Genomic DNA, 16061 nt, shown 5'->3' with positions numbered 1-16061 from the left:
GCATTTCGAAAATTCGTCGCTGTCATTTCGAACCGGAAGTTATTACCAATTTGACAACTTCTTTAATAGTTGTGCGATTTTCGTGAAATTTAGAATGTTAGTAGATCTTGCCAATGCGACTTCAATGATGTCCTTGGAAAATTTCTAAATTATCTCCCCTTGGTGAAATTAAGGATCAAAGTTTTCAAAAAAATCGACGAAATATAGGTCAGATTGCCTTGAAATTTTTTTTCTGTACTAGCTAAGACAGTATTGATGAGTACACAAAATATGGAGTTTGTCGAGCAAACCGGAAGTGCCACCATCTCAAAATGTGAAAAGTCCATACGGCTTTTGCAATATTTTACTTAAAGACATAAGAGTTACATTTTCTGAATGCTTGAAGGAAAGCCTAAAAATCTATCGGTTTAGAATTTTGATTTAGGTCAACTGATGGACGCCATTTTGAAATGAAAATGAAAATTAGTGAAAAATCCACATTTATGGGCTTGAAAACATACACAATTGGTCGTGGCTTAGAGAATCTGTCTCCTATTACCGAAATTAATACATTTCTGGATAGCCTGGATCATGGTCAAATGTTTGGTATTTGAATATTTCAAAAATTCGAATTTCTCCTTTGATGTTTTCCGTGCCGACAAGGTTGTTTTCGAGTTTAGCTGGTTTTGATTTCGCGCATGCGCTACACAGGAACCAACGGTACCATGAGTACTAAATTCCGGCGAGCAACTTTTCACGTTGGCACCTAGGCACCCTGAAAATTTCAAGGTGATACCTGCATTCGTTCAAGTCGTTTGTTCTTGTCACCTGCCTTTCGTCGTTTTTTTTTTCTAAGTCAATTTACGGCTTCCATGAGGGGAAAAAAGTGGAATTTCGCCGTGACACCGGCACCGATTGTCCGAAAACCATGAAATTTGGACACAATACGCCCATTACCACCCCGGACTCTGTGCTTTACCCCCATTTTGATCCCATTAAAAAAAAAGAGTTTTAGCAAAAAAACGATTTTCGGAATTTAATATTGGTTTTAACCCTGTCATACCCAGACATGATATATTATTATAATCCCTATGAAATATTTTAAATATTTACTGCGATAATATGAATTATCACTTATTCCCCGTTAAATAAATATCGGTCACCTGGTGCCGCTGTACAACTTAAAGGACACTGGCCTCAAGTCAATTTACGGAGAGAGAGAGAGAGAGAGAGAGAGAAATGGGGTTTAACGTCCACTCGACACAAACTAGGTCATTTCGGGACCAACATATGGTTTAATTTTATTTCAATAATTCGCTTGCGCGTAGGGGTCTTTAGCAGTGGGAGGAAACCGGAGGACCCGGAGAAAACCCACAAGGTTGGACAGGCGACCTACTCCTTGCGTCAATTTACGGCTTCCATGAGGGGAAAAAATTGGAATTTCGCCGTGACACCGGCACCGATTGTCCGAAAACCATGAAATTAGGACACAATACGCCCATTACCACCCCTGACTCTGTGCTTTACCCCCATTTTGATCACATTAAAAAGAAAAGAGTTTTAGCAAAAAAACGATTTTCGGAATTTAATATTGGTTTTAATTAATTTTGAAATTGGAAATGCAAAGAGATTTTATCGCCTCTTCCGTATGTGATAGGTATTGGTACTATACACATTATCCTTAAAAGACAATTTTTTAAACTGACCGTAACGATGCATCGACACTAGAAACCGAAATCGCCTATTTTGACCTATTTTGACTGCTGGGGTATCTTTCCGTACGTGACAAGGAGTAGGTCGCCCGTCCAACCTGTGTATTTTTTCAGGATCACCCGGTTTCCCCCCACTGCTAGACCCCTACGCGCAAGCGAATTATTGAAATAAAATTGAACCATACGTTAGTCCCGAAATGACCTAGTTTGTGTCGAGTGGTCGATCAACCCCATTTCGCTCTCTCAATTTTAGCACTCCTAACTCTAAAACTAAATGCAAGGAACGGGCCTATTTACAGAGGTCACAATTTTAACCTACATGCACACCTACATGATATACATATTATTATAATCCCTATGGGATATTTTAATTATTTACTGTTATAATATGAATTATCACTTATTCCCCGTTAAATAAATATCGGTCACCGGGTGCAGCTGTACAACTTCAAGGACCTTGGCCTCAAGTGCATGGGACCAACTCTACATTTTCTGAAATGTCAATAAAAGCCCTGGAATGATTTCATTTAAAAAAAATAATCAGAAAGTAAATCTAGTTTTATTTATATGCTATTTGTTGCCAGAAAATATATTTTGTTACAAGTCTAATTCAAATTTAAAAATAAACAATGGGTCTGAGGCATATTTTATTGATATATAGAAATTAATGCAGTGTTCTCATTATGTGATAAAAGAGTGCCAGAAATGTCTCGAAATTCAGCCATTTGTGTATTTAGTATATCAAGTATATGCGTGTATTACAAAGCTCTGATTTGTGTGATTTGTGTACACCCCGCCCCCCCCCCCTCCTCGTGTCACTATCATCTACATATCAATTCTGCTGCCAACCCACCCACGCGAACATGACTAAATTATGAAACATTGTCTAGTCGTTTGTATGTTACGACAAAACGAGGCCAGCGTGGCTCATTTGCTGCAGAACGGAAGGCCTTGCAAGGATTAGTGTCTAGTCGTTTGGATGGTACGAAAACCCGAGGTCAAAGTGGTTTCCCGTTGGCAGTGGTGAAGTATGGAAGGCCTAGCAAGGATCTGTGTCTAGTCGTTTCGATGGGACGAAAAACGCCCGTCCCCTCGTCCATGGTACAAGGATTAGTGCCTAGTCGCTTGGATGGTATGCAAAACAGAGGTCCCCGTTCTCTCCCTTTGTCTGTGGTTCTTGACCGAAGGCCCGACAACTAACTTTGCGTGCAGTTTTTTTAGGTAGGACGAAAAATCGAAATCCTGTGTGCATATTGGCGTGCACGAAAAATAACCCTTTGCATTTGGAATTTTATGCACCCACCCCACCCTCGAACAACGCTTAACATAACATTTTGTTTTCACTACCTACATTGTAAAATTTGTTTGATTTCAGATGACTTAGCCCCGGTTTTTCACAGTGAAAGATTTTGATGAAACTTGACATGCATGTTTATAACCCAAAGATATGGTTCCTTTCGATATTTGCGCATATCGAATCGTAACTTCATGAATTATGGTCCCTGATTGTAAGAAAAATCACTTTATATTTCGCGTGTTCTCTATCTATCTCTCGGAAATGGAATATGGAAATACACAAGCTAGCTAGTGTATTACAGGTTGGTGGTGGTGGGGATGAGGTCTTCTATTTGCAATGATTTTTTGACTACAAAATATACGCTCTAACTCATTACTCAAACTACAGCAAACAAAAAAGCGGAACGGAAACCCGATTTTATATATTCTTACAATAGCAACGCACTTCGGGATTAACTTAGAAATGGTTCCACTACTGATGTCTTCCGCCTTACTCCTGCCACAGTAGTGGCTTGTCCTACGGAGTTCCTTTCCGCAAGTTTTTTTTAGTCAAATGACTACAAAAAGGTTACTGGCCTATGTATAGCTCCCTTAATTTACACATAAACTGACCTAAAACTGCACTGCACATATAATAAACCAATTCCCATTGAAATAAAGGTGAAGCCGTACCGCATAATTATATGATTTGATGAAACCCAACTGCTACCTGAAGTTTCTCGCCTATCGAAGTTATAATATCCGCCGGTGTCATGGCGGCTCGCACATTATAAGAATCATTGCTTTGAAAATGTAGAACGCATTAACACAAAGAAAAACTGATGGGTAACTAGTTTAGTGGTCCAGTCTTCACTATAATTTGTGATAGAATTACTTATTTAAAAAAAACTGAATGATGTAAAAATAAAAATGGTTGGAGTGCCCAAGTTTAGATTTGTCGTTGATTTCATAAAGATGTTAGGATATAGAACGTTAAATACTGTGTGATTCAACATGGCGGCCGAGGGGTTTAATATGATATAAGTACGAAATACATGTACATGTAGTACCAAATGGTTTATATGTATGAGAGTCAAGGTTTGGACTAAATGTCTTGGGGAAGTAGGGGGCGACAAGCATGTGCCTCTCTTTAGTGGACCGATGTGAGATTGCCCATTGTATTAACTGGACGGGTAGGCCTATTCACCTTCAGTTATGTGTCAAAGTCAAATAAGCGGCTTCGTATCAACACGGTCGGCTCTGGGCCGGTTTAATTCTACGTATCTCTCGTAGCTGAGAGAAAAAAGATTTTTTAGCCCAGAGAATATCTTCCGTCAGAGTGGTTGTTGATTCATAGATTCTAATAACCCCTTTTGAAGTTTATATGAAAGCTTTGATATCTGCTAAGCAGATCTAGTTCTTTTTATTATTATTATATTTTTTTCCCCAATTTGATTGTATCTCAAACACTACACGTCGGATCGATACGATGTCTTCGGTTTTATTGGGAAAGTGGGTGTGACTTACAGATTAAAGCTATTTCGGGCGTTCTGTGACAATGCGAATTGTCCGAAATCACCAAAGTTGTCGTTTTTTAAAAAGATTCCGCAGTATTAACAGTAATCATCGGATGTTAACATATGATGCATTTTGACATAGCCGTAGACAAGGCACATAGCTGCGCTACTTTTGATTTTCGACGAATCTTAGAAGATATTATGCGCCAAATTTTGAAAATTTAAAACTTTACAAAAAAACTTTTTTATTTATGAATATTTTTATATAGCATTTACCCAGGGTTAAAGAGTTATCTGATTTAACTAAAAATGTCAACATTTTTTGTCTCCGTAATTTTCCTTGGCCGCCATTGGCTAATTCAGTTTTTCAGTCCTAGATTAATTATTTATTATTCGATTTGTATAAAACAAAGTTCATATTTTTTTTTTTTTATTACCGGTAAAATTTCCTGTCGTCACCGGGAATGACGTAAATTCAGCAAAAACTACAATTTTGACAGATTTTGACATTTCGGTACCACTTTTTGAAAGCAAACATCGGGCTGGGGGGGGGGGGTAAGTTTCGATTTCGTTTTCGGGCCATTTCGATTAAAAGGCGAAAAGAGGGGTAAAAATAAGCTATTTACAACCCATCCATCGTCTTCATATTTCAAAATATTTCTTCGTAACTTTCATAACCTCGTTGCCATAACCCATACAAAGACAATGTATGTCAAAATTAGTTTGTAATATCAGCAGTTACCGAGAAATAGACAATTTTGCGTTATTTTGCCTGTAAAAAGATTCAATTATTATTCAATTTTCTTTCACTATTTGAAGCCCAATGCCACGTTTGACTAAGTCAAACCATTTTAACGCTTTCACTGTCGCGAGAAGTGACGTCATTTGGGCAAAAACTGAATTTTCAGCCTTCAAAACAGATATTTTATTCAAATGAGTCCTATAACTAATTTACAACCCATTCAGTCTTTTCATATTTTAGAATATTTCTATGTAATGTTCATTTACTTGTAGCATGTATCTATATGAAGACAATCTATGCCAAAATTAGTTTGTTATATGAGCAATTGCCGAGAAATGGGCAATTTTGCATGAGTCACTTTTCGCGTTATTATGTCTGTAAAAAAGTCAATTATTATTATGCATTTGATGCATAAAGCAAATGTGCAATACATGTATATCAATTTGAGCAGAATTTAAAATTGACACTTGAAGTGACGCCATTTTGTCCAAAACTGTATTGTTTACCTTCAAAACAGATATTTTTTTTCAAATGACTCCTATTTGTTATATGTTTAAAAGTATCATATTTAATTCCATTCAACAAATAGAATGAACCCATACGATCATATAGATATCATAAAATGGTCTCTAATTTGTTCGGTTGCGGAGAAATGGACGATTTTCTGCAAGTCACTTGTAACGTTTTTAGGTCCATGAAATTGTTACTTATTATTTGATATTTATAAAAGTTTCACCATTTGATGCCCAATGCCATTTGTGATTTTATAAAAACAATTTCAAAAATTTATTTTTACTAGAAATGACAACATTTTGACAAAAACTGTATTTTTAGCCTTCAAAATAACATATTCTTCAAATGAATGTTATGCAATATTCCTTTACAATTATGATATTTAATTGCATCCGAACTATATAATGATTTAATACGATGCTATAGATAACAAAAAATTGCTTCTAACTTCTTCGGTTACTGTGAAATAACCAATTTTGTCAGGGTCACTTTTTAAGATTTTTTTTCGCATTTTAATTTCCCATTAGAAAGTTAGCGGTAAATTAGTAACAAATTTTGTCAGGATCACTTTTTTAACCTATGCAAAACATGGTAACAAATGTATAAATGGAATTGATATTGCTGGATTTCGTGTGATTCTGCGTCCATTTTATAACACGTGTGCAATGCTAATGTGGAAATCTGTTTAACGGTTTCATTGGTACCGGAAGTGACATAAGTTCAAGGGTAACATGGCACCGGAAGTGACATAAGTCCAAGGGTAACGTGGCACCGGTGAAATCTGTCATTACTGCATCGCAGTTCTAGTCCTTCTTATTATTTTTTTTTCCACTTGACTATATCTCAGAAACTACTTGTCGGATCGATTCGATGTCTTCGGTTTTACTGGTAGAGTGGGTGTGACTTAGCGTTTAAAGCTATTTCGAACTTTCTGCGACAATGCGAAATGTCGGGTTTTTTTTAAATATTGCCGTAATATTAACAATAATCATCGGATTTTAACATTTGCCTGAAACAAGGCAAATAGCTACGGTTGTTTAGATATTTTATTTTCAACGAATCTTCGGGGGTATTAGGCGCCAAAATTTGAAAATTTAAATTTTAACAAAAAACTTTTTTATTTATGAATATCTTTTTATAGCGTTTTACCCAGAATTAAAGGGGAGAGAGAAATGGGGTTTAACGTCCAATCGACACAAACTAGGTCATTTCGGGACTAACATATGTTTTAATTTTATTTCAATAATTCGCTTGCGCGTAGGGGTCTTTAGCAGTGGGGGGAAACCGGAGGACCCGGAGAAAACCCACGAGGTTGGACAGGCGACCCATGTCACGAACAACCGGAGATTCGAAACCACGCCAGTTGACTCAATGACAGGCCGTATGATACAGCACGCACGTGCTAACCATTCGCCCCCCCCCCCCGAATTAAAGGGACATGTAATTTGAGCAAAAATATGAACAATTTTTGTCTCGATAAATCTATCTAGAATAATTATTTATTGTTCGATATGTATAAAACAAAGTTCATATGCTCCGTGGTCCAAAATATATTTTTTTTGTTACCGGTGAAGTTTCCTTTCGGCACCGGAAGTGATGTAAATTTAACAAAAACTACAATTCTGACAGTTCGGTACAACCTTTTGAAAGTAAATATTATTGTTTTCAAATTTGATATTACCAAAAGGATGCGTCATGCAAAGGCGCACAAATCATCGGATTCAGTTTTTTTAATTTCGATTTCGTTTTCGGGCTATTTCGATTAAAATGTGAAAAAGGTGTAAAATTAAGATATTTACAACCCATTCACCGTCTTCATATTTTAAAATATTTCTTCGTAACATTCATAAACTCGTAGCAATAATCCATACGAAGACAATCTATGTCGAAATGAGTTTGTAATATGATATGAGCAGTTGCCGAGAAATAGGCAATTTTGCATGCGTCACTTTTGGCGTTAATTTGCCTTTAAAAGAGTCAATTATCATTCGATTTTCATTTTTTTTTTACCATGCGATACCTAATGCCAATTTTGAATAGGTCAAATCATTTTAACGCTTACATTTTCACCGGAAATGACGTAATTTGGGCAAAAACTTTAATTTTAGCCTTCAACACAGATATCTTATTCAAATGCGACTGATTTGTAATGTTTTTAGAACTATGATATTTGATTCCAATCAACAAATAGAATGAACTTATACGATCATACAGACACCACAAAATGGTTTCTAACTTGTACGGTTGCAGAGAAATAGACGGTTTTAAGTCACTTTTCAGGGTTTTTGGTCTATAAAAGTGGCAATTATCATTCGATTTTCATAAAATTTTCACCATGTGATGCCTTATGCCATTTCTGATTTCATAGAACTAATAATGTTATTTTGGCAAAAACTGTATTTTTAGCCTTCAAAACAAACATTTTTTTTTTAAGTGAGTTATATTTATTATTCGTTTAACATTATGATATTTGACTCCAATGGACATATAGATTGAATCAGTACAATCATATAGATGTCCAAAAATTGCTTCTAGCATCTTCCCTTGTCCAGACAGACAGGCAGGAAAAATATGAAAATTCCGAGACAAACTCATCAAAAATAATTATTAAATTCCAGTCTTTATCATGGTTAAAATCACATCAAATATACTCCTTCGTGTTCTAGGATACACATAGATTCATAAAAGCGTTAAAAGTAGCAAAAAAGACGGTAAAAAGACGACGATGTTATACGGACCTTTTCCATATGAAAGCTGTTCCATACGTGCTGCCGTATCCGTGTGCCGTATCACGTATGACAAATACACACGCATTGATGACGTCCAACGCAAGATCGATACGGATACGGGATACGGACCAGGAATTTACGCTTGCCAAAAGTCTCTATTGTGGCGCAAAAATACACCTCGATTCAGGCGCAAATATCACCCTTACCTTGGACTTGAATTTGAAATGCACGCCCCTTTCGGGTCAAAAAATTGAAATTGGAAAGTTGAATTGAAAATGAAAGATATGGTAAAAGAAAATGATTGTTTCACTAAACGTCAGCGTTCAAACACATAAGTTACATTTTCCAGAGTGACTCTCGCCCCCACTTCAAAAATGAAAGTGGTAGTATTTTTTTTTTTTTCGAGTATGAAGATTTGTTTTTACAGTTCTGATTTCTGGCGCAAAATTGATAGCAAAAGTGGTCCAAAAGTCACTGTTGCAATGGCGCATGAGTTTTGATACTAACTTACTAATAATAGTGTCACCAGGCCCCCTGTGCTGACGTGCCGTAAAACTCCATTTCGTTTTGTTTTATTTATAAGTATATCTTAGTGTAAACTGTGTGATTTGATGACGTATTATTTGGATTAAAAACATATTCAAACTAATTTGCTTCAAATCCCTCTAAAAATGTTTTAATCGAAAGCAAACTACCCTATGGCGTAAGAATCCATTTTAAGCAGCTTTGTTTGTAACGTGACTTGATTGAATGAGAATGCATTCATTATCAGCTTGTCTTTGTCGTCGTCGCAGGCCATTTACCATACATATCGACGCCTAACTAAATTCTGGGATTATCCTTTGCCAACTTCTTTTTCCGCCGTTTTATCGCGGAGTCTAATGGACAAACGCATTGTTTACCTCAAGCCATTAGATAAACACATACTCGAGAAGACAGGCTGTCATACAACGCCTGTAGGCGCCCCATTCGTGTTTATCAGGGAATCCAGTATTTTTTCTAGTAAGATGGGGGTGTCTCTAATTTCCATACAAAATTTACCATACTTTTATTTCAAATAACTACCCAATAAATACTTTCGTGGGAATGCATATTTAAAGAGTCGGGTCATTATTCATTCTTCAGAATTGACATGGTTCCCGTAACAAATGTTAAGATTGTGTAATTTTAGCATAACAAGATAAGTAGACACGCCCACATTTAAAGCTAAACTAGTTGCACAGTTGCCATAAGTTTAAAGGTATCAAAAAACTGTTTTTAAATCACGTGTTAGGATTGCAATGTTTTATACGTGTATTTTACACCCTGGTTGTTTGGTCATTACAACGGTTGTTGACCGAAATTTGAGTTAATTTCTTTTCTGAGGACTTTCTAGCATCTTATTTAATATTAAGGCGTGAATGTTTGATAACTTCTATACTCTTCCAACCTAATCAGTAGGCAGATCATGAAATAATTTAAACACATTACAACCTATGAAAGGTGATATGGTTATTTAGAACTTAAAAGTTGTCACTTTAAATTTTAATCATATTTTTTTGAAATTTAGATCCTTGAAGATGAGCATTAAGGATATCGGCTAGGTTAAAATACTCCCATAAATACACGAGACACTTATAATGTGTCAAGGATGTCGACTGCTAAATTAATTCTAAGAGGTTAATTATGTATTTTTACATGTGTCAACTTTTTTTAGAACGTTACATTTATTTACAATGTTATCAGGGTTACTTTCTAGAGGTTTTATTTAAAAATTTGATGAATTTTAAATGATGTGCTGAAAGCTTTTTACCGTGTGATGTATTAGAGAATTAGATAAAATTATTAAAGTTTTTTTTTTTTTTGAAATACGATCGGTCTATTGCGATTCTGATCATTAAATGCACATATCCCATTATACATATTTCAATGTTTCTAAGAGCGGCAGAAAGTTTTAAAATTATTGTTAAAAACTAAACAGTTTCAATTGAAATAACAACGGATAAGAGTTTTCTTTTAAGAGAACCTATTATCCTTATTTGTTCTCCCAGTGTGAAAATCGACTGAGATACGGGCATTCGAGTTTCATTAGTTACCGATAAGTTTTCCAAACAAAATATGTATGAATAGGTTACTCGAGTTTCAGATATCTTATTTTTATCTTTCTAGTGAAGATATACAGCTCAAATTTGGTAGTGTTAAAGAACTTTTGGTGTAAATTGTTTAAATGGCATTTAGTAACTGAATGTGAAAAACACATGACACAATGATATGGAATACAAGTTACTTAAAGGATTTATTTCAGCGACGTTTCGACGAGGGTTCTCCCGTCGTAGTCAGAATGGTGCAGAAAAGTAGGAAAATGAAATGAAATGGGGTTTAAAGTCCTACTGTTCTGCTACGACTTAGCTAATGAAGACGGGCATACGCTATCCAGTATTATGAGGGAAACTGCCCGGATCGCGAGATTTCACATGACCACTATCAGCCAACATACTAACAGCATAAAATGCCTCATCATGTTTGCATCAATATGATAACACCGCTTGCGTTGATAAAGCATACACTGATTATGACAATAATTATGATTAATCGTCAGGATCAGGGTTACTTTCCCAACTGCCGTAAATATTTACGAATATAGTGCTTAATCGGTTTGAATGATCTTCGGTAGTGTTTCTGAGATGGAATAGATTCATTTAATTTACTTGACTTTGAAAACAGATGACTGTTGAGGCTATGTCAATGAATGTATTCAATGAATGCACTGTCACAGCATTCATAAGTTTTCATGGCGGTTGATTGTACTTCATTGAATGCGGTGAATATCTATGTGTTTAACATAGCGGTGTATTATAACTATTATAGAAATATTATTTGTTAGTCTTTTTTTTTCAGATCATGAAACAGCGACTCATAAATCTCCTGCTGTCTTCCTTTAAAACTTTGAGATTTGCCGCAGTAGCAGCGACTCCCTCCACTGTTCCAAATGGTGTTCAACCATTTGAAGCGATCCCAGGACCAAGGGGACGGACTTCCTTGCCGTATATAGGTCCAATGTTTTTGTTTCACCCATTCAGTAAGTATATTCTTTACAAAACGTTCTTGCTTCATCATAAATTCGTGTAAATTGACTCATATTTCTCAAGTTTTGGAAGCTTCCGTCACCAAGCTCATAAAGGTTGATGGGAAAAAATGTAAATATTGACGAATTGTATTCTTCGATAGATTCATTAATGTAAATTAATACTAAATGTAACCAACCAGGTTCCAAAAGTTGTCAAGATTATGTTTTTAAAACCATGTTGAAATTCTCCACACATGTCAACTTTTATTGAAAGTTTTAAACGCAACAATCTTTCCTGTGTGGTGAAATGCAGCATTAAAACTAAGAAACTATGTGTCGTAGCCAATGCATTCACATATTGTTTTTGGGTTGATGCTTGTATCCGACAAAATGGAAAAATAAACGAAATGAAATGAAATGAGGTTTAACGTCCTACTGTCCTGCCCCGACTGGGCTAATGAAGACGGTACAAAGCGGAAAATACCGCAACGCACCATCGCAACGTTGCCTGAACCATATACATTTGTCCGCAGATTATCACAAGGCTAACGTTATAAAAGTTATTCCTTGATAGAAGAACTCAAACATTGTCCTTGGTCGATTAAAGTTACAGTCTACTAGAGCAGTTTTCAATTTTCATGAATAAGTACGGATCAAATAACTGTTTGTGAAAATTCAATCAGCTAGAAATTTATATGTTACATTAATTTAAATGAAATTGAATTTACAAACTGCAGCTATCCGGAAGTTATTATTTTTAGTGATTCCCATGATGATATTTTACACTCTGATCAGGTTTACAATTACTCGAGCTTTCCTCTTTTTATGATCTACTCCACTCGGTACTTGTCTTTAAACGCTGCCAGATACATACAGCTTCCTTAATAATAACTACTTGTCAGATGACGAGGTTTTTGCCATTATTTACAAAGTTCTGGCGTTTTTAGCTGTTTGAAAAAAAGAACGACATCCATTTTGTCTCATTGTTAAGATTAATTTGACTCTGAAAATATTTTGTCCTAAAATAATTTCACCTGTTCTTTAATGTAACATTCTGGTGAATCAGTAGGCCCCAATGTAATAAGTATTTATATATTTGATCTACTTATGATTTTAAGAAAGCTGCCTTTAAATTAACGAAATGCATGTTATATAGTTACTTCCTACGCCATAAAAAGACATGTTATAAATAAAGCTAAGACTGATAAGTGTTTTATTATGGACGTAACAACTACCACTACTCCTTCACCTTGGTCGTGCTGAACTACCTATTAACGGGTGTAGTACTACCGGACTTCTTTATTTGTTGTGTTCCTTGTGATCGTAAATAATACTACAGCAACAATGATTTCACAGCTTTATTAGTAAACTGGAAATAACTTTGCAGGTTCCTCGTTCTCAAATATATAATGACTGGTAAGAATCTCTGGGTGAGCTCTAATCTAGCTCTACCCTACACCCTAATTTATACCCCCTACTTTCCCAGGTCTTTAATAACCTTGACGTGAATTTCCATGCCATATAAGGAATAAAACTCTATATTTCCCACAACCAAGACAGGCAACATTACCTATTTTTGGTCAACCGACCATAGGTCAATAAACAGCTAGAATTTGTGGACTATTTTGACAATGATTATAATTTAACTAAAACATCAATGTTTTTTACGAACAACTATAACCACGTTCATTTAGTACTTATGATTTGACTTTATAGACCAAATTGAAGAGACAATTTTATAAAGAGCCAAAATTGTCTCAAGGGCCATAGTGCTACACGGGGTGATGGATGGCCAAATAGTTAGCACGTGCGCGCTGCATCATACGGTCTGCCATTGAGTCAACTGGTGGGGTTTCAATCTTCGGTTGACGTGGCAAAGAGCAGGGTCGCCTGTCCAACCTCGTGGGTTTTCTCCGGGTTCTCCGGTTTCCTCCCACTGCTAAAGACCCCTACGCACAAGCGAATTATTGAAATAAAATTGAACCATGTGTTAGTCCCGAAATGACCTAGTTTGTGTCGAATGGACGTTAAACCCCATCTCTCTCTCTCTCTCTCTCTCTCAGTAGAATTTATTTTTAAAAAAACGTCTTTTGGTACAGTCCGTTTATGGCAAGTCAGGTGTTCGTATGTCCTGACTGGCAATCCATTGGCCGGCCTTAATCTCCGTTGGCAGTTTGTCTGAGATCAGGAGGTCATTATGAAACTGTTGGCGTGGTGCTTAGTCTCGACTATCTCGATCATATGAAACGGTTGTTATAGCCTGATTACTACGGGTTGCTAACGGCGGTCGAACGAGGTACGAACGAAATGGTAAATGGTGATTAGTCTATTATCTTGATCTTACAATAAACCGGTAGTTATAACAGGACTTTCACCAAGAATAGCTGGCGGTAGCCGAATCAGCGAAATGATACGAGGGTAAAGTGTGTTTGATCATACAATGAAAGAGTAGTTTCCAAGGGTAGATAACAGGGATGTTTAGTCTGGAATGTTACGATCAAGCAAATAGACTGTAGTTTTTACCTGACTACCCATTACCAAAGGAGCAAATGTAGCCGAGTGACGGAAAGAAAAATGTTGGTAAATGGTGTATAGTCTCCATTATTTCGATCATGCAATAAAATCAACAACACACGGAGACAATAAAAAATTACTGTACAGTGAATACGTCAATAACGTCGTTGGCTCAGCATATATGGCTGTCTAGCACAAAGTCTGACAGAGCGTTGTCAGCGACGAACATTGTCAGCATCGATGAACCCACGTTACCCATCACAGTAGCATCAGTACTGGAAGCTGTCAATGTCAGATCTTGCAGATGTTGCCGGATAATGTGTCGGTCTTACTGAGGCTATGTCACGCGTTGGCCGGTCTTTAGTAGACCCTGGCGAATTCAATTTTAATACATCCATTACCACATTTTCAATAAATTTCGGCTTATTATTGCATATGATGGAATGATGTCGGTAGAGTTGCTCGGCCCTAGGTGCGTGGCAGGGTTTCCTTAAAGGGCGTATATTACACATTATTGGTCACTTTTTGACATCGTGTTCTATGGATTTCAATCTAATTTCGTGCTTATTCAAATGAAGTTGTTTGGTCCTTTTGTTCAGGACAGACTCACATTGAATTGGCAAATTTGGACACATTTGACTTAGCTTTTGAAATATTTCAATGAAGCGTTTTAGGGAATGTTATTTTACTTTACCAATACACATTTGCTTGGTCCCATAGGCACAATCAGGGGTAAATTAAGATATTTTCTGTTAATTCACAGGTTGAGTTTTAGAGGAAATCATTAATATATCGAAACCAATACTGAAGACGAGATAAGTCTTAAATTATACTCATATGAACACACCAACATTTCCAAGGGCTTGTTTTAATCTGTTTGGTTTTATTACAGCTGCACATACTTTAGAACAATCGAATCTGGTGTTTACAGAACTTAACAAAAAGTACGGTTCAATCGTCAAGTTAAGAAATGGTAAAAAGTGGTCAATATTTTTATTCGATCCGGATTATGTTGAGCAAGCTTTCTGGTACGAAGGAAAGTTTCCGGAGAGAACATCGATGCCATTGTGGGAAACGTATTGTAGGCGAAAGAAACGAAGGCCGGGCTTAAGTTTAATGTGAGTACAGGAAACTATATAGATCTGTAACCTACACACAGTTCGAGGGGGGGGGGGTATTCCTTTCCACACAGACCTCCGTGCACATAAATTGATCCTGGCCTCGTAAGTGGTTCCCAACTTTTCCACGTTGGAGCGAGAATTGTTTTTTGAAAGGCTGACTGTAAATACTGCTTTTTAGATTATGTTTTAGATTATGTCCTAGCGTTTCTGGCTTTTGCACAATTTAGCTTGTGACAGTCTTACCAATTTATCAAAAATAACGTAAATTCAAGAATGATTAATTTGATCAGGGCCCCCGAGCCAATTATAATCACAGGCTCCTTATTCGTCCATACCTGCATAATCATTGCACTGTTTCCTTTGATGTGTCCCACTTCTACGTTCATAGAAAATGTAATCCAAGAATTTATAAAGAAGATGAAGTTTGTTTGGTTTAAAAGCCGGGATATTAAATTGGATCTATGCGTCACACTCTTTGAAACGCAGATACTTTATTTCAGTGAAGGGATAGAATGGAAAATGCCTTGTTTTTCACAGACAGGTGGTGCCCCAATATTAAAAGTGGCCCCAAATTCGTTCTAAATTCTTTTTTGTGCTTAATCCTGTCCTAAGTTCGAACACTAACGCCATACGCACAGCAAACCAATGGAAACGCAATAACTTTACTTCTTGTGAAATCAACTAAATTTTGGCTATATTTATAAGAAAGTTTTTCACATAAGTTCAAAACATCCTTGCATATTTGGTTGGTCGATGCTGTGAAGGCTAGGCATATACATGCAATATTTTAAATATTTGTGAAGTTGGCTATCAAAACAAGTCAAAATACTGCAAATATCTTATATACATCCTTCTTATTTTATATTAGTAAAACAGACATATTATAGTAAAACGACATCAACATACTAAAGAA

At 36.2% G+C, this 16061-nt stretch overlaps 1 protein-coding gene across 1 annotated transcript in view; it reads left to right on the top strand.

Moving 5' to 3' along the window:
- Window positions 1–11097: 11097 nt before the first annotated feature.
- The window catches only part of LOC126810942 (cytochrome P450 10), a 76228-nt gene continuing 71264 nt past the window's right edge, over window positions 11098–16061 (top strand). The window contains exons 1-2 of the mRNA XM_050536341.2: window positions 11098–11525; window positions 14920–15145. Coding sequence (XP_050392298.1) covers window positions 11348–11525; window positions 14920–15145 — 404 coding nt within the window. The 5' untranslated portion in view covers window positions 11098–11347. The remainder of the gene's footprint in view (window positions 11526–14919; window positions 15146–16061) is intronic.

The sequence above is a fragment of the Patella vulgata genome, chromosome 2 (assembly GCF_932274485.2).
Source record: "Patella vulgata chromosome 2, xgPatVulg1.2, whole genome shotgun sequence".
NCBI classification, from domain to species: domain Eukaryota; kingdom Metazoa; phylum Mollusca; class Gastropoda; family Patellidae; genus Patella; species Patella vulgata.
The sequence above is the reverse complement of the archived record's forward strand: the minus strand, read 5'-3'. Positions and strand labels throughout refer to the sequence as shown.